Source organism: Hermetia illucens, chromosome 4, assembly GCF_905115235.1.
Source record: "Hermetia illucens chromosome 4, iHerIll2.2.curated.20191125, whole genome shotgun sequence".
NCBI classification, from domain to species: domain Eukaryota; kingdom Metazoa; phylum Arthropoda; class Insecta; order Diptera; family Stratiomyidae; genus Hermetia; species Hermetia illucens.
In genome coordinates this window covers 5,908,674-5,936,432 of record NC_051852.1, presented here as the reverse complement: position 1 = coordinate 5,936,432, position 27,759 = coordinate 5,908,674, and the positions used below count along the sequence as shown (strand labels likewise).

General features: G+C 45.5%; 2 protein-coding genes across 9 annotated transcripts in view; one reads left to right on the top strand and one right to left on the bottom strand.

Moving 5' to 3' along the window:
• The window catches only part of LOC119655094, a 68,729-nt gene that overhangs the window by 28,735 nt on the left and 12,235 nt on the right, over positions 1-27,759 (bottom strand). For 6 of the 8 annotated variants that reach the window (XM_038060801.1, XM_038060803.1, XM_038060800.1 and 3 more), the window contains exons 2-4: positions 22,542-23,149; positions 22,247-22,366; positions 18,896-19,022 (exon numbers count right to left, since the gene is read on the bottom strand). In XM_038060801.1, coding sequence (XP_037916729.1) covers positions 18,896-19,022; positions 22,247-22,366; positions 22,542-22,739 — 445 coding nt within the window. In that variant the 5' untranslated portion in view covers positions 22,740-23,149. The remainder of the gene's footprint in view (positions 1-18,895; positions 19,023-22,246; positions 22,367-22,541; positions 23,150-27,759) is intronic. The other 2 variants (XM_038060806.1, XM_038060807.1) reach the window with 1 other exon arrangement.
• On the top strand, positions 962-18,582 carry LOC119655095 (calcium-binding protein P-like). The gene is made up of 2 exons (XM_038060808.1): positions 962-1,117; positions 17,090-18,582. Exon 2 carries the CDS (start codon positions 17,156-17,158, stop codon positions 18,332-18,334), a length of 1,179 nt encoding a protein of 392 aa, XP_037916736.1. The 5' UTR covers positions 962-1,117; positions 17,090-17,155; the 3' UTR covers positions 18,335-18,582.

Genomic DNA, 27,759 nt, shown 5'->3' with positions numbered 1-27,759 from the left:
CAGAGCTGGCTGGACTCTGCTTCCCTGCTCTCATAACAGCAGTCACAGTTTTAGGAGTATGTGGCATCAAAACGGTGCACCACAGGGCTAATTGGGTTCCTCGGAGCGGCCGCTGATAACTACCTACCACAGAAGTTAAAATTGGGGAGCACTTCACTCCGGAAAACATGTTGAATTATAGACTGAAATCGATGGAGATATGGACTGCAGTTAAAAAAGTGATCGAAGCTTTCCCCAGGAAGCTTAGACGGAAGGAATAAGCGAGGAGCACGAGTACAGGATAAATTCTAATCCAGCCCCGCGAAGTAATACCATGCGGGAGCCCCATGGGGAAAGTGGAAGCAGAAGAACCTGGTTTTAGTGTGTAGAAGTCCCACATAACCGTCAAATAGGAGCCTATGGTAGCTTTCACAGTTTTCCACCTTCGAAAAAAAAAGAAAAAAAAACACAGACAGACATTGAACTGATTTTAATAAGATTTTGTTCTACAAACAAAACCTTAAAAATGAGCCCCTGGTCTGTTGGATTTTTGAGTTGAAGGTCAGGTGCAGTGTCCAGACCCTACAATTATGCGGTGGGTCGAGGAAAACTCCATCAAATCTGAGAAAAAATAATAACAAAAATGCGTTAGATAAACTACCGCCCAAATGAAAATTAATATAATTTTTTTCGCATACAAAATTCGCCAAGGTCTCAGATACCCATCTCCCGCGCTTGGCTAGAGGTCACTACGTTAGTCAGTCAGTGGCATGGCTAGTTAATAACGCCAGTTAGTTCATTCAGTCTCCCTGAATTCAGTCATTATGCACCGGCCAAATTCAAGATTTTCGCTGAGCTACATGAGATCAGATATTCCGGTTGAGTTCCTCTGGCTTACTGTTCGCGGTGATATGACACACCTGAGTATCTATAGCCCGGACAGATCTCAGTTGCAGTTTGGGAAAAATGTTGCTTTCGATTTGGAATTATATAAGAGGTGGGCCAGTATTTAGATCAGCATCATATGTTCTTGTAACGTGTGGTGGATGAGACACCTGAGTTGATTGTCTGATGGAAATCGGGTTTTTGGCCGTTTGAGTGAAATTGAAAGTGAATTTTGAGTGGAATCGAGAAAAAGGTGTGTAAGATTGATAAAGACTGTTGAGATACTTTAGGATATCTACTGTTGTGTAATACATAAGCATAGATAGTTAACTGTAATATGTTTGATGTTATATTTTAATATTTATATGAGTGATTTTTGAGACGTGTTCAAGGACTAAAGTTGCAAAGTGTGTTCCCATGAGAAACTTTTTGTCGGTATTCAATAAGTGTTCAATCGGTTGTGCAGAAATCCCTTTAGATGCTCAAATAATCGATTCACGTTGGCAAGATTACCCTACTTCCGACCATTCCATACGTTGAGTCATATGCAGTGAACAAACATATCCACCAGACCAAGTCAAAAAGAAAGTCCTGACAAATAAACTTCTCTAAATAGAAACTTTCCGATATCATTCGACACATTTTCTCAATAAAATATAACCCAGCATTCAGTATCGTATCCTGTATTCTGTTTCATGTATCCAGAATGCCATGGTCCTGTCCTGTCTCAACTGTGAACATAACAAATGATTACAAACTACACATATTTCGACACTGTTACGACGATGACCTGTAACTCTACTATGTATCCTACCTAGAACCGAACCAGGACAGTAGTGACAGGATACATATTCGCCAATATAGACAGGATCCCACCAAACTAAATTTACCATACATCTATAAACTATAGGGAATGCTTTCAAAACTGCCATTAGGGAAACCACAAAATTTGATATTTTGTTGAACGCGGAAAGTCGAAACAATGCACAAGAAGATAACATTGTGATAGATACAAACAAGAACACGGGGTGGGGGCGGAAGGGACGAGGACCATACACAAACTAGACAAATAAAATATTATTTCGCATTTTTCCCTGATATTTGAAAACTTTCGTGGAAACTTTTTCCCAGAATCCTCACAATCTGCACCCCATTAGGAAGGTAAAAATATGTACATTGAGACACAAGATACAAGATACAAGACACAGTCGAAATATGTTTTGAAATATGAATTCATATAAAATGTGAACAATTGTGAGAATTGTTTATGAGCATCCATTTGTGGTTCGCAGTCAACCGCGATAGCGTTTTATTCCAGTCTAGAGCAATTTCAAGAGCAATTATGAGAGGTAGAAGGAGCTAAGAATTATGGCTTATCGAGCGTGTAGGGTAAGATACCGTGCGACCAAACAAGTGATATATTCCCTTGGCAAGGAGTTTCGTGCCAATGCAGTAGACCATACATTTCAGCCTTTTTCCTGGAGATGTTTTCCAGAAATAACCCGAGTTGTATTCAGTTCAGATCCTTGCTTCAAGTTGTGATCTTTTGAGAGGAATCCCAGGTTCCAAAATTCATCCCCAGGATTCATGTATGTGTGTGTATGGTGGGGGAGAAGCTACAGCTTCTGAGCACTCAGGTCGTGTTGGCCCATTGTACTCGCCTCCCCCGTCTAACGGAATATTCCGGATTCGTTAACGTATCGTAGGATTTCTGTTAGTGGGTGTGATGTTACCCGTCGCAATTGGAGGACATCGGCACCAAAGATCTGATGCCTGATGCGCCCATAGGCGGGGCATTCACATAGGAAATGCTCCGTGGATTCCGCTTCCTCATTACAGGAGGGACACGTACCATCTTCGGTAATTCCTATTCTGAACATATGCGCAGCTAGTGAATTATGGCCTGTCAGAATGTCCACAATACACCTGCAAGTCCTCCTGCTTTTCAACAGGATAAACTTCGCGGTACGTATGTTCGGTTCTGGCAGGAAAAGTTTGGTGTGTCGAGCAGCATTTAAGCTCTGCCACCTGTCATTATGGGAAACTTGTTCCCAGTTTTTGAAAACAGATTTAGCCAATGCTACTGATACCCCAATTGCTGGCTCCGGTCCCGGCATAGGGGAGATTGACCCCTCTTTCGCTAAAGCGTCCGAGATTTCATTTCCCTCTATGCCACAGTGACCAGGTACCCAGAGTAGTTCCACCGTATTGAATCTAGACATAGAGTTCAAACGGTTCCTGAATTCCTGAACGATTTTCGAGGTGATCAAAGGACTGCTCAATGCCCTCAGTGCAGCTTGATTGTCACTGCAGATTGCGATGCGCCTGCCCTTCAACCGCTCGTCAATCACTCAGTTTGCCACCCTTAGGATCGCATAAACTTCGGCTTGAAAAACCGTTGCATATTGTCCCAAAGGAAAAGCCCACTTCTCGTTGTTATTCGAGAGGTAGACTCCGGCTCCAGAACCCTCTTCTGTTTTTGAGCCATCGGTGTAGAAGACTTCCGTATATCCCGCCACACATTCCTCTGGGTCTTCCCAGTCCTCTCTAATTTTCAGGGTAACTTCATATCTTCTACCAAACAGATGTATGGGGACACGAGAATCGGAAGGCATTGTAAGAACTGGATTCAGTCCTCCCAGTAACTCTTCCAATGCTCTGTGCCTCCCACATCCGTTGTTTTCCCATAGATCTAATCGAATTAGCCTATGAGCTGCTCTCATTGCAGCGCTTTGAATAAATATATCGAGGGGCTGCAAATTGAGTAGTGCATTCAGAGCTGCGCCGGATGTCGTGCTCATGGCACCAGTGATACCCAGACAAACAGTTCTTTGCAGTGCGGCTAATTTACGGTGAAAACCTTTTTGTCTCACCTTAACCCACCACACTACGGATGCATATACGAACATCGGCCTAATGATGGCAACGTATATCCACATTACCACATGAGGCCTGAGTCCCCATGTCGAAGGCAAAGGTCCGTCTGTCTGAAAAGAAGGAATATTCCCTGCCCAGTGGAAAAAGCAAAAGTTGGTGTTGCTTCCGAAGCCTGGCAAGCAACCTGGAAACCCAGCGTCGTATCGTCCTATCTGCCTGTTGGATACAATGGGGAAGATGATGGAGAGAGTCATCTACAACAGACTCCTGCCCATCGTCGAAGCCAGCAATGGTTTGTCGGAACGCCAGTTTGGTTTCCGACGCGCCCACTCTACGGTGGACGCAATTGGCATGGTGGTAAACCTGGCAAAAGGTGCACTGATTTCTGGCGGCTGCTGTGCCGTGGTGGCGTTGGATGTGAAAAACGCATTCAACTCGGCCAACTGGAATAGAATTAAACGGGCGTTGGCTGACATAGGTGTCCCCGGATACTTAGCGAATTTGGTGGAAAACTACCTCTCAGAGAGGACTCTCTGGTACGGGACGGATGAGGGCCCCAAAGAGTACATTGTCACAGCCGGGGTACCACAGGGATCGGTACTTGGTCCCCTGTTGTGGAATATCATGTATAATGGGGTGCTTGCTCTTCCCGTCCCAGAGGGGACTACGATTGTCGGCTTTGCTGATGACCTAGCTGTGGTTGTTGCAGCAAAACACCCAGAAGATGTGGAGGTTTACGCAACGGAAACGGTGAGAGCTGTAAAGTCCTGGCTAGAAAAGGCCGGGCTGACCTTGGCGGACGCGAAAACGGAAGCGGTCTTGATAACGAAACGCAGGAAAAATAATACTGTAAAAGGGGAGGTCGGTGGACATACGGTCGTATCAAAGCCGGCTATCAAATACCTGGGGGTAATAATTGACACCAAATTGAGTTTTAGGGAACACCTAGATTATGATTGCCAAAAGGCAGCCAGTGCCACCACGGCACTTGCAAAAATGTTGCCAAATATTGGTAGGCCGAAACATTGCCGGAGGTTGGTGCTAGCCGGAGTGGTGCGCTCCATCCTGCACTACTCGTCGCCTGTGTGGGCAAAGGCGCTTGCAAACTCTCAGAGGCGGAAGCAGGTGAACTCGGTTTACCGGCGGATGGCTTTGAGGGTTTGCAGTGCTTTTAGAACCACATCAGATGGGGCAGTATTGGTGGTGGCAGGCATGATCCCGGTTGACATTCTGGCCAAAGAAATGAGTGTCCTGTACAATGCAAGACATATGGAGGGGCATGCACAGCGTCGAAATGCGGCAAGGTCAGAGTCGCTTGATCTCTGGCAACGCAGATGGGACGAGTCTGCGAAAGGTCGGTGGATGCACAGGCTCATTCCCAACATTAGGGTGTGGCTTGAGCGAAGACATGGGGATACCAACTACCACATTACCCAATTCCTGACAGGACACGGTGGTTGCTACAGGCAGTATCTGCACCGCTTTGGGTTGGATGATTTTCCGAACTGTCTCAGATGCGATGGCATACCGGAGGATCCAGAGCATGTGATGTTTCACTGCCCACGGTTTGCGATGGAGAGAAGGAGCTTAAACCAGGTGCTGGGCAGGAGCGGGACCCCGGAGAGCTTGGTTACTGAGATGCTGGAGTCCGAGGAGAAGTGGCTTGCGGTTAGCTCCGCAATCATCCAAATGCAAGAGGAATTGCTGAAAGAACAAAGAAGGAGGGAAGCTGCAAATAGGAGAAGGATGAGTGCCTAAGAGCAAACCTACCCCGCGAAGTAATACCTGAATGGTGGTCCCGCGGGGCTGGGGCTGGAGAGACCGGGGGTGGTTTTTAGTGGGTGTGAATCCCACACGCGCTCGCTGTTGTTCCGCCGTTCGGGCGGCGGAGCTGCGGCGGACGTGTCTTTCTAAGATTTTCGACCTCCGTGTACGCACAAAAAAAACAAAAAAAAAAGGTCCGTCTGCACAGCCCATAAGCTGTGAGAGCTCGTTTCATCTTTACCTCTACATGTTTGTTCCAAAGAAGTTTTTTATCTAGAGTGACTCCCAGATATTTCACTTCTTCGGAGAGTTGAAGGGTAGTACCCCTAATCTCAGGGAGACAAAACCCATTCAGTTTTCTCCTTTTTGTGAATAAAACCATTGTGGCTTTATTTGGATTAACTGACAGACCATGTCTAAGGCACCAGCTGTCTATCAAATCAACGGCACGTCGCATATTCCTGCACACCGTTCCAAGATCCCGATCAACAGCAAGTACAGACACGTCATCAGCATAAGCTTGAGCGTGTATTGAGAAATTTTGCAGTTCGCATAGCAGTGAGTCGATCAGCATACTCCACAGAAGCGGCGAAAGCACACCTCCTTGGGGGCAGCCTTTCGTTGCTTCCGTAGTCAGGTAGCGATCGACTTGCGTTAGCATAGCATGGATCCACTTAATTAGAGCATCGTCAACACCATGCGATCTGGCGGCATCACAAAGTTTTTGAAAAGGCGCACAGTCAAAAGCCCTTTCAATGTCCACGAACACCCCCATCGCGTACTCACCATTAAAAGTTGCATCCTCTATCTTTGTGACCAAAGAATGAAGAGCAGACTCACAGGACTTTCCACGTTGGTAAGCATGTTGGTTTTCACTAAGTGGGTGTGACCTAAGTGCGTTTCCACGAATGTGACGCTCCACCAGTCTCTCCAAACCTTTCAGCAAGAATGAAGTCAAGCTGATCTGTTTGAAGTTCTTTGGATTAGAATAGTCATCTTTCCCAGGTTTCGGTATGAAAACTACCTTAATCTGTTGCCAAGAAGAGGGCACGTAGCCCAGAGCAAGACATCCTCGAAAAATATTTCTTAGAGGTCGCTCTAAATGCTCCATACCCTCCTTTAACATTGCCGGATAGATGACATCCATGCTAGGTGCTTTGAAATGTTCAAAGGACAGTATGGCAGCTCTCACCTTTTCATGGGTAACAACCGCTTTTGCAGTGTTCCAGTTCCCCTTGCAACGCTTGCGTGTTGAAGGGGTTGCAAGAACCGTCAACTCTCCCCCTACCCACTTCTCTCACCCGTTCTCCCGGGTGGTGTAATACCAGGAGGGTCTGTACTGAGTCCAGTCTGGAGCTCGTGAAAGTACCGTCGGGTTTTCTAAGAGAATCCTTTTGAGGAGTCTGCACAGCCTTGAAATCTCCCTTTCGCCTTCCAGTTCCTCACAGTACGCTCTAAAGGAGTCTCGTTTCGAGCACCTCACGAGCCTCTAATATTCACGTTGTGAGTTCCTGAAATTTAACCAGTCTTGGTCCATGTTACTTTTGCAAGCACGATTTAGAAGTCGCCTGGTTGATTTCCTGAGTTTTTGCAGCTCTCGGTTCCACCGAGGAACCGTTTTACCGCTTTAGCCTCGGGAAATAGGACAAGCCTCTTCATAGCACTCTAAAAGTGTGCAGCTCAGAGTTTTCAATTCATCTTCCAGCACCAAAGGAGTCCTTAGTCGCCTAGGGAACTGTACTTTATTGCCAAGAAGTTCAGTGAACTTTGCCCAACCCGTTTCCTAGGGTTCCGTCTTTGTACTGTCAGATTGAATTCTAGATATCGGTGATCTGACAGTAAGACCTCGTCTAGCACTCGCCAGTGTGTAATCAACTCTAACAATTTTGGGGTACAGATTGTTAGGTCAATTACTTCGCTTCTTCTCGGTCCCACGAACGTAGGGGCGCACCCTACGTTTGCAGTCATAACACCAGCTGAAGTGATGAAATCAAATCGCTTCTCCCCTCTTGGATTGCATTTGCTACTGCCCCAACAAATATGTTGAGCATTCGCATCGCAACCTATTAAGAGTTCGAGACCACTTGATTCTATATACGCCACCAGATCCCTAAGTTCTTGCGTCGGTGGAGGATACAAAGAATCCTAGGGTAAATAAGCGGAGGCAACTATGATGTTTTTCCTCTCGCCATTTATTTGGTATTGTAAGATGACCGTAGCTAAGTCCTGGGAACAATATTGTCTCAGCATAGTTGCCTCTAACCGTCTTGACATCAGGACGTAAGCTCTCGGTCTTATGGATCTTTCGTCGTAGAAGATCCTAGCCCCCTTTACTGATCCAATGCCACAGATTCTGTTAAATCGAACCCACGGTTCTTGCACCAGAAAGATATACGGGAAATCCGGTAGCTTTGTCATTCTCGCTGCCAACAGGTCGGAGGGAGCTTCGGCATGATTTGATTTGACCAATCTTTATGTTTTTCGGCATAAACTTAGTCTATTGTCTTATGGAAAACAGTTAGAAGCTTATGCGGCAGTCCGCGTATGACGGGGTTTCCCCCACACCGTACCGCCAGAGACTCGATCCCCTCGTGATTGATTTCTCTGAGAAAAGCCGTACTTGGAAGTACCGCAATTCCCATGTTCTCATCCACGAAAGATCTCATCTCATCCCGCAGAACATTCGTCTGTTCTCCACTTAGCACCTTAATTGGTTTGCGGTGTCCGGGTTGCATAGATTCGATCACTCGAACTGGCATCAAGTCAGTTCCGTTCACGTCTTTGGCTTCCCTTCCTTCCGCCTGTTCCGTGGAAGGTGTAGGAGAAGTTACTAGCAGGTAGGATTCACTCTGTAGTCCCTTCCCCAGTGCGAGCCCCCATACGGGGGCACACCGGTCCTAATCCCCGCGAGACGCGTGGATATAAGCCCTGGTGCGGAGCACAATAAAGCGTTGTCCGCAGCAGATGTGTTGGTCTTACGCTTCTTGCGCGCATTACCGCTGACAGAAGAGTCTGGTGCGTCCAGTGTGGATCTTGCCGGGGTTTCCAGTTTATCCCCACCTTCCGCCGGAGATTCCGCTTCCTTGTGTCTGATTTCTCTGGGCGTTACAGCGCCTAGTGGTACAGCCACGTCCATGTCCTCATTCCCAAGGTGCTTCATCTTCCTTCGCAGTGCTCTCTTCTACCGTCGGCTTCGGGCCTTTCCAGGTTCACGGTGTCCGGACCGCTTGGATCCATTTCCACACACCGGCGTTAAACCAGTAGCGTCCACGTCACCAGCTTCCCGTTCTTCCACTCTTTCCGGTAAGGATGAAGGAGAAGGTTCTAACAGGCAGAATTCAGCTTGTAGTCCCCCCTCCTTAGTGGCCGAAGTTCCCTTCCGCCGGGCCTTCCTCTTCCGATTGCGGGTAGATTTGGGCTGTAGTACCGCGGACGAGCCGGCCGTAGTCGGATTTCCAGTTTCTCCAATTTGAAAGTTTCCGTACTTTCCTTTCTGGCTAACTTCGCCGTAGGCACCATTGCTCATGGTCGCGGGTGGATTCGAAGTCTGTGACTTCTTACCACTTGGAGAGTTTAAATCCATCGTTTCCATATTCATATTTTTGGACACCCTTAGTGTAGTAGTAAACTACTACAGGCTCCCCCACCAAGACAAGGTGGTGTCCGAGGGGGAGCCCAGGATGCGACTAACGATCATTATTATAATGACCCAGGATTCATACTAAGGATCCTTTTTTTTTCCTTGTTCTTACTTCCTGGTTTAAGGTATCTAACTATCATCTCGATTCTAATCCACTTCCTCTTCCTTATTCTATCTAATTTCCATTTATCTTACCATCTTGATTACTTCACCGATAATAATTTCGAAATGTAACACTTTCGGTTATTAATGAGAGCTACTCCCTTCTCTTGTTTCATGAAATCATTTTCCAAAATGAATATTCAGCTCGTTTGCCCTTCTATCACTGCCCTAAGGTTGTAAGGGTTGTTCAGGATAATCCTTACAAGTAGTCATGTCATGTAATCGTTCAAGACTTGTTAAGAATTAACTGAAGGACTCTAGTGAGAGAACGAAGACAGACATTCAATTCGAGATTGTTCTATCTTAAATAGAATGCAGGAATGGGCACAGGGAATGGTGATTCAAACTGAAAACTGGGTCAATTGATCCTAAATATCAAATAACACATCAGTTTTCATTCAGATTCATCTTTGTATATTGTTCCTAGTGGGAACTGTGAAGTTTCACGTACTTAACAGTTTCAGTCAGAAATGTCTGCTCATCTGAGTGTTTCCAGTTCAATTATTACATGAATTTCAAACGGATGAAGGGGTTGTGTAGATCTATAAGGAGGAAGTATTGCTTGTATCAAAGGCGCACTATTTGTATCTATATTTTCATCAAGTGTACATCCTTGGATTGTTTGAGAGGTCCTCCAACTTCCCTTTGCATACGCAGCAATAGCCAAATGCAGTTCCGAAAAAAATGAATTCTTTTGTGAACGCTATTGAATTTGTCGCATCATCATGCTTTGAGTGAGTTTCGCCCCCTCAGACTGTATGCAGGATCCGAGAGGACAGGAGATAGGGGGACTAAATTTTCCTCCAAACATACAAAAGTCCTGATTCAGGCAGACAACCGGCCAAAACACCCCCTGTCGCATCTAGGACTATAAACCGCAATCGTTTGATACATCACCCCAGTATGGACCTCTTCAGTATAGGAGCCTACGATCCGTGGGTCAGGCAGCCTTAGCCGTGGTCCCTTCATTCACCTCCCTCTTTTTTGTCTTAACAATGCCTTGAGTGTGAGATGCCACTCAGTTCCATATGTCCTCGTTCTGCAGCAAAGCTTCAATTATTATATCAGGAAACACTTGATATACTTCGGACGACAGGTGGGAACAATGGTGCTCCATCTTCCTTATAAGAAAGTGGTGTGGCATATCCTTGGAATAAAGGCAGTCTGACGACCGTGACTTCCTTTTGCAGGTGAAGCTGAAAATACACTTATCCGCCAAGCAACTGGGTCTTTGATAAAGTCCGTGGTCCATCCGTCGATTCGGTCTCTCTGCCATGCAGCCATATGCTGAGAGTGCAGGCTCTCCCTTCAGGAACAACAAGTTCTTTATTTCCCTCTCCTTTTTTTATGACGTACATAAACCTCTGCTTTTCTTAACCATGAGGAAAGACACACTAAATCCCACTCATCAGTAAAAGACACTTTCTGGATAAAGGACTTTTGACATTGACCACTACTTTGTAAATCGCAAGCATCTTAGCTGCAGCCCCTGCAACACTTAAAAGGCACTTAAAAAGACCGAATTAAGGATAGATCCTTGAGCCGAATACCATATGATTCTCAATTGACGCTATTCTTTCCGAGTCTCGAAGACTTCCTTTAAATATCCAATATACTCAAAAGGTAACCTCCAGGATTTTTCTTTTTCGGGGTAGGGTTGATGGACGCATTTAAGCACAGAATTTTGAACCCCCGCAACGGTACGTCGTCGGACTACCAACCAAATACCTCCCCATTGTCAGAGCGCTAGCCTATAACTGTTTGTCACATTATTTCGGAGTAACCCCCGAGCTCTCCCACCTCCCGGAGAGTTAAAATCAGGAAATTTCTTTTACCAAATGGGAAGGGAGAGCAGAATGGGAACAGTTAGTTCGAGGAACTCCTTGCTACCGGTCAAGCTCTATCTTCTTTTCAGCGAAAAGAACCCGAACGAAATGCGCAATACGACTCCACCTGTCAGCACTCCTCTACATATCCTCGACAATGTTGTTTGGAGAAAGATACCCTGAGCTGCCGACGAATTTCATCCCACCTTCCATAAGAAAATAAGGTATAATGGGCGTCGTCCACAACTCCATTGCAAAACACATAATCAGGAGATTGTGTCTTTCCAATCTTATGTAGGTAAGAGTGAAAACCTCCATGGCCACATAGAGGAGCTGGGTAAGGAAATAGTCAATTTCACCATGTTTCCGATTCAGTCACCCTAATGAGTCGCGCAATCCGTCCGCTTCTGGTTTGCCTTGGTTTACCAAGTGGCCTCTATTTTAGTGTACGTTCCCTTTCTTCACGAGCAACCACCTCCCTAGACTCTTCTCCCTTGCGCTTGTATATGGTTTTACGCTCTTTAGCAAGAAGGGCAACGGGGATCACGATCGATTCAGAGACAGTGTGGTAGACAGATGCCACCCGCAAAACTCTCTGTCTCTGTACTTGTTAAGAGCGTCAGCCTATTCCTCTGCGTCGTAGGGCAAAACATACTACTTTGAACTCATCAGGAGACGTCGCATGCCGTAGGACTCCCAATATGTGCCATTAGCCTACTTAATGCCGAAACTCCTGCCCTAGTCTTGTCCGCTGCTGATTTGTTCAAAAAAGCTCACCTTCGAGTTAAGAATCAGTCCAAAGTACGTTACCGTTGATCGACTGGCCGATCGATATTGGACACAGTGTCAGAGTTCTTCTTTTTAGTCAAGATGACTACTTCGGTTTTTTTCCAGTGCAAGGTGAAGCCATCTACTTACCCGTGGCATTAACATGCCAGATCTGCTTTGCGCCTGTTCGACAGTGCGTCCAGCAACAAGGGTCGCGACATGATTTGCATAACCGACCAGGCGGCCCTGGGATATCGAGTTTAAGTAGACTATCATAGGTAGCGTTCCAAAGGTCCGGCCCTAGGATGGATCCCTGTGCTACCCATGACATAACCACCATCCTCCTCTGACCATCTATCGTCTCATCGAGTAGGGATCGGTTCCTCAGATAATTCCTCGCACGTGGAAAGTATTTTCTAGTGTGCCTAGAATATCTTTCCATCTTACGGAATTAAAGACATTTCTGACGTTAAGCGTTGTGAAGAGCACAACCTGTTGAGATCGGCGGCTGTGTGCCTCCGCTCGTCGAACGGCAACCACGACTCCATGATCTCGCTGCTCTAAAGCGGAACTGGCGTAGAGATAAAAAAAGAAGTTGACTGACGGTTTCGTCCAGGGCGAGGTCAACTCATCAGACGCTGTTTCACCTTTGCCCTGGGAGTAGCGTGACCGAAAGTAGCGAGAGGTGGTAATCGCTCCATTTATACATAATGGAAAAAAAAGGCATGAGTGCTTATTATATTGAAGTGAAATCCGTCGTAAATTCAACAACAACAACAGAGTCAAACATACAAAGTGGCCGATATGAAGATGACAGTTGATGGTCGCCTTTCCCTTTGTTGATCAGCACAAGCCATGCCACCTTCCAGTGAGAAGAGAAAACGTCAACTTTCAGACAAACGTTGAATGCAGCGAGTAGTAGGTCTGGCCTGTGTTGCAATCCTAGTTTATATACCTCTGTTGGAATACCATCGGGTCCTGGCGCCTTGTTGTTTTTCATAGAGAGGACTGCAACTTCCACTCCTTTACATGGAAAAGTGGGCAGCCCCTGGCTCTCTCCACACTGCTGTCATCATGCAGTACGGGTTGCGCAGGGAATAGTACCCGTACCGATTTTTCGCAGGACCCCGATTTTATGGGTTGTCACTTTATAACTGAGTTTCCACGGTCCCCTTCGTCGACCAAGTCCTGGCAGCTACCAGTTTGCTCCTTCTTTTGGCTGATCTGTGTTGTGTGTGTGCCGTTTTTCCGGCTTATTTTATAATGAAAAAAAAAAACAAATGTTATTTCTTAATGCCGAATAGTGAGCTTTTTTATTTCTCATATGCCGGTATTTCGAGGACCAGTTGTCCTCTACCTCAGTGCGTTTTTGCCTGAACTGGAGTTTGTGATACTCCTTCAGAAGCTCTGCAATTTCCTCCGTCCACCAATAAATAGAAGGGTTGCCACGTCGTGATGCCCTCCTGGGCATGGAAGCGCCGCAGACCGTCATTATCACGTTCATAACTGAATTTGTGACAGTGTCAGTTGCAGTGCCACCACCGTTGGGAGTGCCGTTCAGGGCGGTCCAACTGTTCCAAGAGTTTCGACAAATCTTCCCGTGTTCACCTTGAGCGCCGGGTTGAGGTACACCGAGAGTTTGTGTCAACCATTTGGAGGGCAAGATGGTCGCTTGCCGAACAGTCTTCCAGAAGTCTTTCACCCGTCCACCAACGACACCAGTGATTCCGATGCGAAGGTTAGGTCGGGAATGCTTCCCTCGCAGCCTGGGCGTTGGAACAGTGTTTAAACGACAATTCCTGTTCTTGCAGTCATATCGAGAATTCGTTTCCCTCTGCAGTCTAGCTGAGGCATGCCCCTTCAAGTGCCTTGGCATTGAAGTTACCCCCAACCGGGATCCACCACTCTGTGCCCAAGATAGCATCTTCAGAGCATCAATCCTGCGTTGAAAGTCCGGCATCGTCTCATTCTGACACTGAAAAATGTTACTGCCAAACACCGAACCCACCTAAAACCATCCCCTCGGCCCTAGGCAAAAACCTTAAGGTTTCGAGAAGTTTTGCAGAGATGATAACAATTCGGACATTGGTTACCTCCGGACATTCCCATTCTGGCAGTTAGTGAAAGTCTCGGATTTTCAGAGAGCACGTGGGTTCTAGGCTCGAAGTCAAAGCTTTCTCTCCCAGTTATCTGTTGTCCTCAAGCCGCCCTTCGTTTTCCGAATGGAAGATACGTCCGCTCCGCTATCTTCGGGCTAGATTCTATAACGAATTTCGCTGAGGACTTCTGCAAAAGTCTTGTCTTCCGTAGGCTAAATAAGTAGTCTTTTCTTGTCTCCCCTATTTTCCTTTTGGTGCTCTATTCTTTGTGTGCGCTTCAATTTTAGGCGCTGCGTGTTGTTGCCTCTTGTCTCTCATCGTCTTCTGCTTTTGAGCCCCGGAAAGTACTTGAGTGAAGTCTCCTTTAGATGTTCCTTCCTTCTTTCGTTTTTTGCCTCGTTCGCTTTGCAACGCGCTGTTTGGCATATGCAGTATTGTCAGCGTGGGGTACAGTTGTTTCTGCTTTTCGCGCATCCTCTGCTACACTCCATGTCCACTAGTATTACGAAATTCTGTCCAAAACTGTGATGTCAACTTGCATCGTTCCCAGGGTGAATGGTGCTAATTTGGGTGTATCCCTTTCCATAATGAAAACGAATTTGCCGGGCTTTCTATTAAGAGTCTTCTTATCCCACTCCCCCACTCAAAAATGATTTGATGTGAAAGCCTCCAGGTTATCGCGATTATTGGAGCGAGTGCAAGCAGTCTTCCAACTAAGATTATACTGTTGTCAATTATCTGTTGGTACTATTTGAGCTTCTTCAAAAACATATCTCAAAGGACGCTTTGCCGACTTCACAGCCGCCTTCCACTGGCTACTGAAACGCGGTGCATCATCATCAACGACGCTACAACCGGATCCAGTTTCGATCTGCCTTAATAAGGAACTCCAGGAATCGCGATTTTGTGCCGGGGTTTCACCAATTCGATATTCGTAATAGCTGTCTGGGGTCCAATTCATCTCAGGCAGGATCTGCCACGTCTTCTTTCCCTACCATAGATATTGCCTCTATAGGCTTTCCGGGCTGGCTCATCCTTATCCGTCCACGGCAGCTTATTGGGCAGCATTTTATCGATGACCAGGCAGATATGGTATCGCTCATAAATTAAAGTAGAGAGGCCAAAGGACATTAATGGGGTAATATATTTTTTGGACCCCTTTTTAGCGCCTTCTTCCGTGACTGTACTAAGGAAATGTAGGAGCAACTCAGGCCATGTGAAGGTCTGTTCTTATCGCTTCTGTCATCCTGTTTAGCAGAATATGTCGCTGTCTTTCAGCCGAAATAGCCTTAAAAGCTTTTTATAACTTCTTGTCAATCAGGAGCTAACTAAACTTCGTCACATAAGCTAGCATGAGCAGGCTTGGTAAAAAATGTCTACAGTGGTTTGTTTTCTGATCGTGTCGGGTCCAATGATTGGTAAACCCCTCTCTGCAGAATTTTCATTTAGGGAGAATGCGACCCTCGAGTCTTTCACTGGTCTAAAACTTCATTCAATTTGTTGTGCACCAGTGGTCTAATGATTCGAATCTTAGGACGGCTCCTTCTCAGACCTATGGAGGAATCACCAGGGAAAGAGCTGGTTCTCCTTAGGCCCAGAGTTTTCTTAGGATTCCAAAAAGAAAGACTTTAACAAAATTCTCTTGAGGGCCTAATTCGGAAAGGACCTGGATTTTCTCCATTTTGTATGGCTTCTACAGAAAGTACTATTCATCAACAGCAATAATATCAGTTGGATGCGATGTCGGGAACATACGCTGGAGTAAACGTGAAAAATCAAACCACTTTGTTGACGATCCTTGCTTCTCCTACCAGAGGCTTCTAGAGCCAGGCATTCCATGCCCAAACTTAAAATACATTCAGAAGGCTTTATATGGTTTTTGGACATGATAAGGACAATCCAACCGCAGTATCGTGTGGTACTTAGTTTTCTGAATAGCAATCTTCCCTTGAATTTAGATGAAATGGGTTTCCGCACTTATCCCAAAATTTTCTGAGCATCAGGACGTAAAAAATATCAATTTTTTGAAGGTTAACAAAGAGGTCCAACTAGTCCTTCATAATCAGTCCACTGGATGATTCAAAATCGTCCCAGATTCTGGCTATACCTGTGTCGAAAACTTCCCGTGAACACTGTGGCTCCCATCCTTCCTGGAAACACCAATTATTAGTAGGCATTACTACATTACAATTTCAGCTCCTTCAATTGTTTATGCTTGTGCTGAACGGCATTATCGAAATATTATTTTAATGTGGGTACGTGAAGAGCGGAAGAGAGTCCATCATGTTCTTCGGATGGTTGTTTACTCCATGCGGAACGTGAATTGTATGCAAAAAGGATGCCTAACTTCCAACCGTCAATATTGTTCACTTTACCGTGGAATTCATGCCTGGTTTATTCGTGTCAATAAGGAGCACTGTTCCAGAATATTTCCGCTGAATTTCAATGAAATTTGAGAGAGAGTTCTCCTCTTTTGGTTCCTTTGTGATTACCTTAATTTCTCTCAATTGGGGACCGTGTTGAAACTAGGAGCAGATTGTTGTTAACAAATTCTTCCTTTTTTCTTTCACTAACAAGCAGGATACAATCACAAGAGCATAATATAAAATGCAAAAAACTTTGGTACTCATCTCGGTGGCTGCAAACAGATTCGTGGGTATCTACTGACTAACTAAACCTACCAGACGAGATGATTACACAGTAACAAGTCCCATCAAATCGTCCTCTTTCATGCTAAGCCGCTCCTGATATCAGGGCAGGATACTAGCTACTCTGTAGTACTACTCTTCAGCAGGACTCTGCATTTAATCAAATATTGATGTGAAATTCGCTCGTAATCATATTAAAAGCCAATTCTGGCGCAGTCAGTAGCCAAGCAGGAGTTGCATGGTCAAAGTAAATACAACCACATCAACTTGACGTATAAAATATGGACTGACGATGCATGTATAACTAACGCAGGGCTATGCACCTCCTATGCATACGGCAGAATGCAATACATTTTCGTCTTCAGGATATCCCTTCTTACCTCATAACGGTCCAATAATTTCATGGCATATGCTAATTTTACATTTTGATTCATTTTCCAGGTCCCGACAATACCGTGAAGTGCAGGAAGCAGCAGACTCCCTACTATCGTCCTTCTGTTTCGAAACATGTACGCCATAGTTTTGATTGCTCTGGCAGTACTGCAGGTGAATGTACGAGCAGCTGACCCAGACCGATGGGTATGGAATTCGAACGGTGGGCATGATAAATTGGACGGTAGCTTTGAAAGGATTCAAGTTCCCGTGCCAGACAGGAGAGGAAACCGCGGCCCGAATACATTTCCAGAGAATGATATCAAACGGTACGATGTTAGGGAGCCAACCACCGAGCCGCCTCCGAACCTAACTAAACCACAAAAGGATGAATTAGACGCTTTCAATACTGATCCAAGATTTGGTGCTGGAAATGGTGGTTATGGAGATCCCAATGGTTTTGCATATCCTGGCGGAGGAATCGGTCCAAACTATCCTGTAGGTAATCCTCAGAAGGGAATATTAGTGGGTCCAGAAGGACCAACAGGGATCATAGGACGACCAAAAGGTAACCCAGCTAATGGAATTTTAGTAGGACCGGGTGGTCCCACAGGAATAATTGGAAGGCCATATCCAACACCGCCATATCCAGGAGGACAAGGACCTGTTGGCCCTGGATTGCTGCCGGGAGGACCTGGCGGACAGCTTCCCATTGGACCAGGTGGACCAGGTGGTCAATATCCTGGCGGACCAGGACTTTTCCCAGGAGGTCCTGGACAATATCCTGGTGGACCAGGACAATTTCCAGGAGGTGGTCCAGGACAATTTCCAGGAGGCGGTCCAGGACAATTTCCAGGCGGACCAGGACAATTTCCGGGAGGACCAGGACAATATCCCGGTGGTCCAGGCGGATTCCCGGCTGGTCCTGGACAATACCCTAGTGGACCAGGACAATTTCCAGGAGGACCAGGACAATTTCCAGGAGGACCAGGACAATTTCCAGGAGGACCAGGCCAATTTCCCGGTGGGTCGGGACAGTATCCAGGTGGACCAGGAGGATATCCAGGACAATATCCAGGTGGGCCTGGACAATTTCCAAGTGGACCAGGAGGATATCCAGGACAATATCCAGGCTATGATCAAGGCCAATATCCAGGGCAAGGACCATATCCGGGCAATGGTTTTAGTCCTTATGATAGTAATGGACAATATGGTCCGGAAGGCGAATTTGACAATAACTCATTAGGTAGGAAAGCTAATAAGGATGCATTAAAAAATGATAGGAAAAATAGTAATGTCCTGAAAAGTGCCTGATTGCATTCAGATGTGTATTTATTTGTCATTGATAGAATCAGCTTGATTTCATCTCATTCCATTGCAGCTGAATTTCTCATCAGTTCTCATTCTTATAAGTCTTTTTAAGTTATTTTTAGAAAACTCCTTAAGGTTTATATAATAATTTCAATGTATTATTTGTAAGTATATCCTGAAAGTTTAAGCAAAAAAGGATGCAATTATATTCATACAGTTTTTTTATAATAAAAGGAAAAAACTCAATCAAATACTCGGTGGTACATTTTGTATCTTTAAGGTGCATTTTATATCTTTAAGATGACAACAAAATAGTCACAGATTTTCAACTTAATTTATTGTCAGCATTTAAAGGACAATAAGAGAATAAAACCGTGTATTTGATTACATTGACATCGAAGGTTTTTGTTCTGGTTATCATGGTTAGGGCTTGAAACTTGACTTAACTTAATTAGATATCCTGAATCATTTGTATCGGGAAGATTGATTGAAAAGTTAATCGAAATAACCCAGGAGTATATGTGGGGTGGGTCCTTGATTTCCTTTAAATTTTAAGATACTTACCGATTGTCGTTATGACAATGATGGAATAGAACAAAGCACCAAAAAATGTCCACTGCATTTGTTGCTCATTTTCATTTCCATCCCATCCTTTGGTTTTCATGGCAGTAAGGATATCCCGCTCAAAAAGCTGTAAAAGAAAAAGAATTGCATTAAGAAAGAAGAAATGGCAGTGCACAGGTCACGCATTAAGTAAGGGTCATAGTTACATTCCAGTTTATGCTCTGTAATTCAACACTTTAGGACGGCTAACGAATAAAAGACCCCAGGGTTATATAACGCCTTCATCAAACCAGTTTTCAAAGGCATTGTTCATCCTTCTGCAATGCCAGTGACGACTCCCTGAAATAGCTCCCTTGCAAGCGTTAGAGATGACAAGTGTAACGTCCGGATGGTGCTGAATCCGAGGCAAGTCAGGGGCATGCCTCAGCCAGGAATAAAATAAATCGTGTCAGTCCGGCCCTTCACTATCCAGATTTGGCCTTGGATAGAACCAAATGCCAACACCGATCACGATGAGCAGACCCCCTTATGACCTGGACAAAGGCCGAAAAAAGTCCGCCCCCGACGAAAGCTTCTCACTATTAATTTAAGGAAATGAGAGACGCGGTCAATGAAGGGTAATGCATTTGAGAAATTTGGCCTTTAAACGGGCTGGAGAGAAGCGACAAAAAAGAAAAAGTCTGACCTTCGATTTCGGAACTAGCGCTGTGAGGCTGATTGCAGACGGATTGCGGAGGTGGTAATCGTTGGTCCGTTAACTTGCGGAAATATCATGGCCTGAAAGTAGTTAATCCTCTCTCCTTTGCCTGTACAAGGTAAGAAGCATCCGAATTAGGCCGAATCATAAACGTGCCTCTGAAGGTGGTGATGAAACCAAAACGATGACACATCCAGTCATGTGTGTCTTATGAACGATATAGGAAAGCTGCTACAGTGCTGGGGGTGGTTCTGTCGAAAATTCAAGCTGCTATCATCGTCCAGCGGAATATTTCAGTGCCAAAAGCGACATATTGGAGTTGAAAAGCGAATTGCTAGCTAGCCATAGAGGGAATAGACAACTGAAAAAGAATTCCACGTGAAAACAACGTAGATATTCCGCTAAGTATGAAGAATTTCGCAAGGTGGTAACTAAACCGACAAAGCCGCGTTGAAAAGGGACGAAAACCCCGCAACGACAATCTAAATTGAATATCGATTTTAGCGCTAAAAAAATAGAAGGGACAAACCTCGATTAGAGGCTCTTCCCATCAAGCCGAACAAAGGGGGATTTCTCGCACAAGTTCTTTGAGAAGGCGTTGGATCAGAATTGGTTGAGTAGTGTGTAGAATACGAGTCTGAGTCGCCCCTACCAAATTTTACAGATGTTTGGATTGTGGGCACACGTCTGCAACCTGTCGAGCATCTGACAGAAAGGCAACATGCCGCAAATGCGGTCAGTAAGGCCATAAAGCGAACACTTGCAACGAAAAGGAAAGCAGCGTCTTATGCAGGGACCGTGGCGCGTCTGATGAAAACGTTGAGCACATTGCGGGCTCAGGGCAGTGTCCAATGTTTAGAACGAAACTGGGAAGAACTAGGACGCGATAAACATGACTCGCGTCCAACAAATCAATATGCATCGCAACGGCTCACAAGTTGCTAGCGCAGTTGGGTGCGGAGAGCAAAGCTGATTTAGTACTCATCAGTGAGCAGCACCGAGACAAGAACCCAGTTCCCAGTTTCCTCACATATCCTGAGATCCGCTGCAATATGGGTTCACCCTCCTCAGGGTTCTTTCCCAAGGTCGAGGGGAGGGCTTTGTCTGGATTCAGTGATTATGGATAACGTTTTTCAGTGTCTATCTTACGTCAAATGAAACGATGCCGGACTTTCTACATAGGCTTGATGCTTTGGAGGACCCTGTCGTGGACATCGATGGGCGTATCCTGCTCGGAGGTGACTTCAATGCCCGGGCACTTGAATGGGGCATGCCTGACTCTGACTCCAGATGGAAATGAATTCTGTAAATGGCGGCGAGAACAGGACTGGTAGTCTTAAGCGTTGGATCCATCCCAACGTTCCGGCGCCCAATCTGCGAGGGAAGCATTCCAGACGTAACCTTCTTGTCGGAGTCACTGGTGTCGCTGGTGGACGGGTGGCGAGTTTCTAGAAGACTTCTCGGTAAGCGACCATCAATACATTGCCTTCGAAGTAGTGGACACAAACTTTTGATGTTGCTACCCCAGGTTTGCTCAGGAGGGCATCGAGATGTGGCAAATCTTGTATTGGTGGACGATGTTCCAGGCTACCTTTTGCGGATATTGAGGGACTACTTAAAAGACCGCACATAGCTCTACTAAATCCAGGAGCGTAGCATAGTATATGGGTCGCATTAGAACACCTCGTAGCACACATTGGAAATTATTGTTGATGGAGCATAGTTTCTCCCTGACTTTCAGAAAATCAAAGTGGTCGCCTTGACCAACGAGAGCTTTTCCACAATCTCTCTTAATTTTGTTAGTGAAATTATGGCCTTATCGAAGTCGGTAGTGAAGCACCTCGACATTATGTGAGATACCAAGATGAGTTTTCTGAGCGGATTTGGTACATCTCAGGCAAGGTTACAACTAGAATCATTGCGATTTGCCCGAGAATCACCAGTAGGGATCCTATGCCGTTGTGTGGTTCTCATTATCCTCCTTTCGAAGTATGGGCTGTCAACTTCAGTAAGATGTACCGCAAGTGTCTAGAGCTTTGTGAGTTGCATTTACCTATCCTCGATCTGGCAGCGAGGATCAGGAAAGCACGGTCGCCCGCTTGTCGTTATTGGAAGGATGTGTTATGATGCCTGTCATAGCTCTTTTTTGGCAGAAGTTGGAGGCGTCATCATCATCATTTATCGATGGAAAAATGATAAGTCTCTCCATGCTGCAGAGCGAGTATACGTGGCTTTACATAGAAGGTATTCTTAAAGCATAAAAAGAGGAGGTTGGATAGGAGAGATTGTAGCTGGGACTCCCTGAACCATTGGGTGTAAGCTCCTATTCTGAATAGGCCAGGCCTGAGCTGACGTGTCCAACAGTTCTGGGTTAGTAGCCCAGAGTCAAAAGGGTTTCTACCTGGTAATCTGTCTGAGAGAAGAGTCCGGAACTGTGGCATGAGTGAATTTTACTTTCCTACAAAGAAAAATAGGCTTTGATGTTCCTTCGAACTTTTCTAATGTTGAAGGTTGAACCATTTTAACAATCGATGAAAAGGAATTGGTCCTTTTCAGGGAGAAGCGTATGCAAGCTTTTATAAGGTTCCGATATGAAAGCCGAAAAGATGGTCTAGCTTAACTCTATCTATGATTACAAATGGCTTGATACCAACCTCTAAGCGATTTTCGACCCATTTCGTCCAATTATCCTGATGAAGGTATTCGAAAGATGATGTCATATCCCATAAATCGTCCGTTACATTTGTTCGCATTCCTCGAATTCCTTGTTTCACCTGTGGCAGTAAATTTGTTTGAATAATTAATTTTCAGGACTAGGAGCAAGTCCTTGTAAAACTTTGATCAACGCTCATGAAATTATCTGGGCAAGAATTTAAGGACTCTTTAAAGTTAAAAAGAAGTCATGAGGGTTGTTGCGAATGGACTTCTACTCTACCTTGTGATACTCACCGTTTTCTCATTGTCTGCCTCCAAATGTTCAAAAATTAACGCTCCAGCGATACAATATGCCACGACCAGCGACACTAGAGCCACATGTGAAAAAACACAGGCGAAAACCTTCCATGAAAAACAAATAAAAGCCACAACTGGTCTCCGTTTTGGTTTCTCCATAAACATAGGTGGCATAGATTGGGCGCGTCGTGACATATTGTCGTTTTTGCCCTGCTATCGCCAAATGATGTCCTTTAAAGTTTCAAACTCAAACGTATATAAAAACATAAGGCGAAGGATGTGAAGAAGCTAAACACAACGTTTTTGTTATCTTCTGTCACTTTATTTCACGTCTCCTGGTCGACAAATATGGTGATAACGGCAACAACCAATGTAGCGACGATAAAAAAGGATGTGGCGACCGCTTAGACCAGGACTTAGGACGACGACGCGACATTGCACATAGAACTCGCACAGACACTGAACACTACATTTTCAAATTGCAATTTTCCGAGCGTAATGGAACCGCTAAAAAGTCCGTACAAGTACAGTTGCTGGCATTCCTTGCAGTCGTAAGGATAAATTGAAGAAGATCCTAGCAAGACGAATCTACTGGGATAGAGAAACTAGGAAAAAAGGACGGTAATTAATTTAAAGGCAACGATTTTTCACAATCAGACACAGGGTGGACATAAAACACACTACGAGCCGTCTAATGGTCGTGTTTGCAGTACACCGTAGCAACAAGAAGGATGGGTACACTGGTCACTGTCATGTTCAATTTAGATCCAAGGATATCTTTTAGATATATATGGAGAGCTAGGAACTGGGCGGCAAAATCCTTTGATCAATTAGAAAAAAATTGAGCATGTTGCATCGGGCTGAGAGCAGACTAGATAAGACAGACTAACAGGCAGACAGCTAGGCAAGGGTTAATGGGCTCAGTCGACTTGAATGTACCACTGACTTGGTGGCTATCTGAGTAGCTGCAGGTTCAAGTAGATTGCCCGGTCGGCAAGCATGGACAAAAGGGCAAGGATAAATGGAAATAATTGGTTAGATATCTCCACCTTTAGTGTGTGTGCAGATGGTATGGCGCTCTATAGTGGTAGATGCGGTTGATTTTGCTGACAGTGATTTATGTAGTTTCAATTGCAGGAGTTTCACACTTGCTTTCCATGTAGCCATCCATCTATCAGGATGAGGGCAGTCCAGTTGGAATTCAGTCACAGTTCAGACGTTTGCGGCTTGGCGGTTTCAGATAATGTGTAATTACTTCCTGCATTCCTAGTTTTCCATTTTAATTGCTTTTCCGTTTTCCTGAATTTTATCTTTTAGTTCAGAGCATTCAGTGCGTCCTTGCATCTCCTCCTCGGACACCACCTTGCCGTAGTGGGGGAGCCTGTAGTAGTTTACTACTCCACTAAGGGTGTCCAAAAATATGAATATGGAAACGATGGATTTAAACTCTCCAAGTGGTAAGAAGTCACAGACTTCGAATCCACCCGCGACCATGAGCAATCATGTCGCGGCCGAGGCGCGGATTTTGGAGGCCTCACCAGATTCATACTCGCCTACAGATCAATCTGTAGAAGGCATGCTTTCCGACTCATTGGAAAGTTTGCACTTGGTGCCTACGGCGAAGTTAGCCAGAAAGGAAAGTACGGAAACTTTCAAATTGGGAGAAACTGGAAATCCGACTACGGCTGAATTCTCCCTGTCAGAAACTTCTCCTTCATCCTTACCGGGAAGAGCGGAAGAACGGGAAGCTGGTGACGTGGACGCTACTGGTTTAACGCCGGCGTGTGGAAATGGATCCAAGCGGTCCGGACACCGTGAACCTGGAAAGGCCCGAAGCCGACGGCAGAAGAGAGCACTGCGAAGGAAGATGAAGTACCTTGGGAATGAGGACATGGACGTGGCGGTACCACTTGGCGCGGTAACGCCCAGAGAAATTGGACACAAGGAAGCGGAATCTCCGGCGGAAGGTGGGGATAAACTGAAAACCCCGGTAAGATCCATCCTGGACGCACCAGACTCTTCTGTCAGCGACAATAGACTAAGTTTATGTCGAAAAACATAAAGGTTGGTCAAATCAACCTGCAGCATGCCAAAGCTCCCTCCTACCTGTTGGCAGCGAGAATGACAAAGCTGCAAGATTTCCCCTATATCTTTCTGGTGCAAGAACCGTGGGTTCGATTTAACAGAATCTGTGGCATTGGATCAGTAAAGGGGGCTAGAATCTTCTACGACGAAAGATCCATAAGACCGAGAGTTTGCGTCCTGATGTCAAGACGGTTAGAGGCAACTATGCTGAGACAATATTGTTCATAGGACTTAGCTACAGTCATCATACAATACCAAATAAATGGCGAGAGGAAAAACATCATAGCTACCTCCGCTTATTTACCCTATGATTCTTTGTATCCTCCACCGGCGCAAGAACTTAGGGATCTGGTGGCGTATGCAGAATCAAGTGGTCTCGAACTCTTAATAGGTTGCGATGCGAATGCTCAACGTATTTGTTGGGGCAGTAGCAAATGCAATCCAAGAGGAGAGAAGCTATTTGATTTCATCACTTCAGCTGGTCTTATGACTGCAAACGTAGGGTGCGCCCCTACGTTCGTGGAACCGAGAAGAAGCGAAGTAATTGACCTAACAATCTGTACCCCAAAATTTTTAGAGTTGATTACACACTGGCGAGTGCTAGACGAGGTCTCACTGTCAGATCACCGATATCTAGAATTGAATCTGACTATTGCGGGCGAACAGTCTGCAGTACAAAGACGGAACCCTAGGAAAACGGATTGGGCAAAGTTCAATGAACTTCTTGACAATAAAGTACAGTTCCCTAGGCGACTAAGGATTCCTTTGGTGCTGGAAGATGAATTGAATACTCTGAACGGCACACTTTTAGAGTGCTATGAAGAGGCTTGTCCTATTTGCCGAGGCCAAAGCGGTAAAACGGTTCCTTGGTGGAACCGAGAACTGTAAAAACTCAGGAAATCAACCAGGCGACTTCTAAATCGTGCTTGCAAAAGTAACAAGAACGATGACTGGTTAAATTTCAGGAACTCACAACGTGAATATAAGAGGCTCGGGAGGTGCTCGAAACGAGACTCCTTTAGAGCGTACTGTGAGGAACTGGAAGGCGAAAGGGAGACTTCAAGGCTGCGCAGAGTCCTCAAAAGGGATGAGTCGGCTAAGTTGGTTTCTCTTAGAAAACCCGACGGTACTTTCACGAGCTGTAGACTGGACTCAGTACAGACCCTCCTGGAAGTACACCACCCGGGAGAACGGGTGAGAGAAGTAGTAGGGGGATAGTTGACGGTTCTTGCAACCCCTTCAACACGCAAGCGTTGCAAAGGGAACTGGAACACTGCGAAAGCGGTTGTTACCCATGAAAAGGTGAGAGCTGCCATACTGTCCTTTGAACATTTCAAAGCACGTGGCATGCATGGCATCTATCCGGCAATGCTAAAGGAGGGTATGGAGCATTTAGAACGACCTCTAAGAAATATTTTTCGAGGATGTCTTGCTCTGGGCTACGTGCCTTCTTCTTGGCAACAGGTTAAGGTAGTTTTCATACCGGAACCTGGGAAAGATGACTATTCTAATCCAAAGAACTTCAGACAGATCAGCTTGACTTCATTCTTGCTGAAAGGTTTGGAGAGACTGGTGGAGCGTCACATTCGTGGAAACGCACTTAGGTCACACCCACTTAGTGAAAACCAACATGCTTACCAACGTGGAAAGTCCGGTGAGTCTGCTCTTCATTCTTTGGTCACAAAGATAGAGGTTGCAACTTTGAATGGTGAGTACGCGATGGGGGTGTTCGTGGACATTGAAGGGGCTTTTGACTGTGCGCCTTTTCAAAACCTTTGTGATGCCGCCAGAGCGCATGGTGTTGATGATGCTTTAATTAAGTGGATCCATGCTATGCTAACGCAAAGATTGTTGTGCGCTGAGGTAGGGGTCGATCGCTACCTGACTACACAAGCGACGAAGCTCTGCCCCCAAGGAGGTGTGCTTTCGCCGCTTCTGTGGAGTATGCTGATCGACTCACTGCTATGCGAACTGCAAAATTTGCCAATACACGCTCAAGCTTATGCTGATGACGTGGCTGTACTTGCTGTTGATCGGGATCTTAGAACGGTGTGTAGGAATATGCAACGTGCCGTTGATTTGATAGACAGCTGGTGCCTTAGACATGGTTTGTCAGTTAATCCAAATAAAACCACAATCGTTTTATCACAAAAAGAAGAAAAGTGGATGGAATTTGTCTCCCTGAGATGAGGGGTACTACCCTTCAACTCTCCGAAGAAGTGAAATATCTGGGGGTCACTCTAGATAAAAAACTTCTTTGGAACAAACATGTAGAGGTAAAGATGAAACCAGCTCTCACAGCTTATGGGCTGTGCAGACGGACCTTTGCCTCGACATGGGGACTCAGGCCTCATGTGGTAATGTGGATATATGTTGCCATCATTAGGCCGATGTTCGTATATGCATCCATAGTGTGGTGGGTTAAGGTGAGACAAAAAGGTTTTCACCGTAAACTAGACGCACTGCAAAGAACTGTTTGTCTGGGTATCACTGGTGCCATGAGCACGACATCCGGCGCAGCTCTGAATGCACTACTCAATTTGCAGCCCTTGGATATATTTATTCGAAACGCTGCAATGAGAGTAGCTCATAGGCTAATTCGATTAGATCTATGGGAAAATAACGGATGTGGGGGTACAGAGCATTGGAAGAGTTACTGGGAGGACTGAATCTAGTTCTTACAATGCATTCCGATTCTCGTGTCCCCATACATCTGTTTGGTAGAAGATATGTAGTTACCCTGAAGCGTAGAGGGAACTGGGAAGACCCAGAGGAATGCGTGGCGGGATATACGGAAATCTTCTACACCGATGGCTCAAAAACAGAAGAGGGTTCTGGAGCCGGAGTCTACCTCTCGAATAAAAACGAGAAGTGGGCTTTTCCTTTGGGACAATATGCCACGGTTTTTCAAGCCGAAGTTTATGCGATCCTAAGGGTGGCAAACTGGCTGATTGACGAGCGGTTGAAGGGCAGGCGCATCGCAATCTGCAGTGACAATCAAGCTGCACTGAGGGCATTGAGCAGTCCTTTGGTCACCTCGAAAATCGTTCAGGAATGCAGAAACCGTTTGAACTCTATGTCTAGATTCAATACGGTGGAACTACTCTGGGTACCTGGCATTGAGGGAAAT

Bases quoted from the DNA above. Each gene is read 5' to 3' on its own strand.
- LOC119655095 (XM_038060808.1), top strand. From the start codon at position 17,156: ATGTACGCCATAGTTTTGATTGCTCTGGCAGTACTGCAGGTGAATGTA.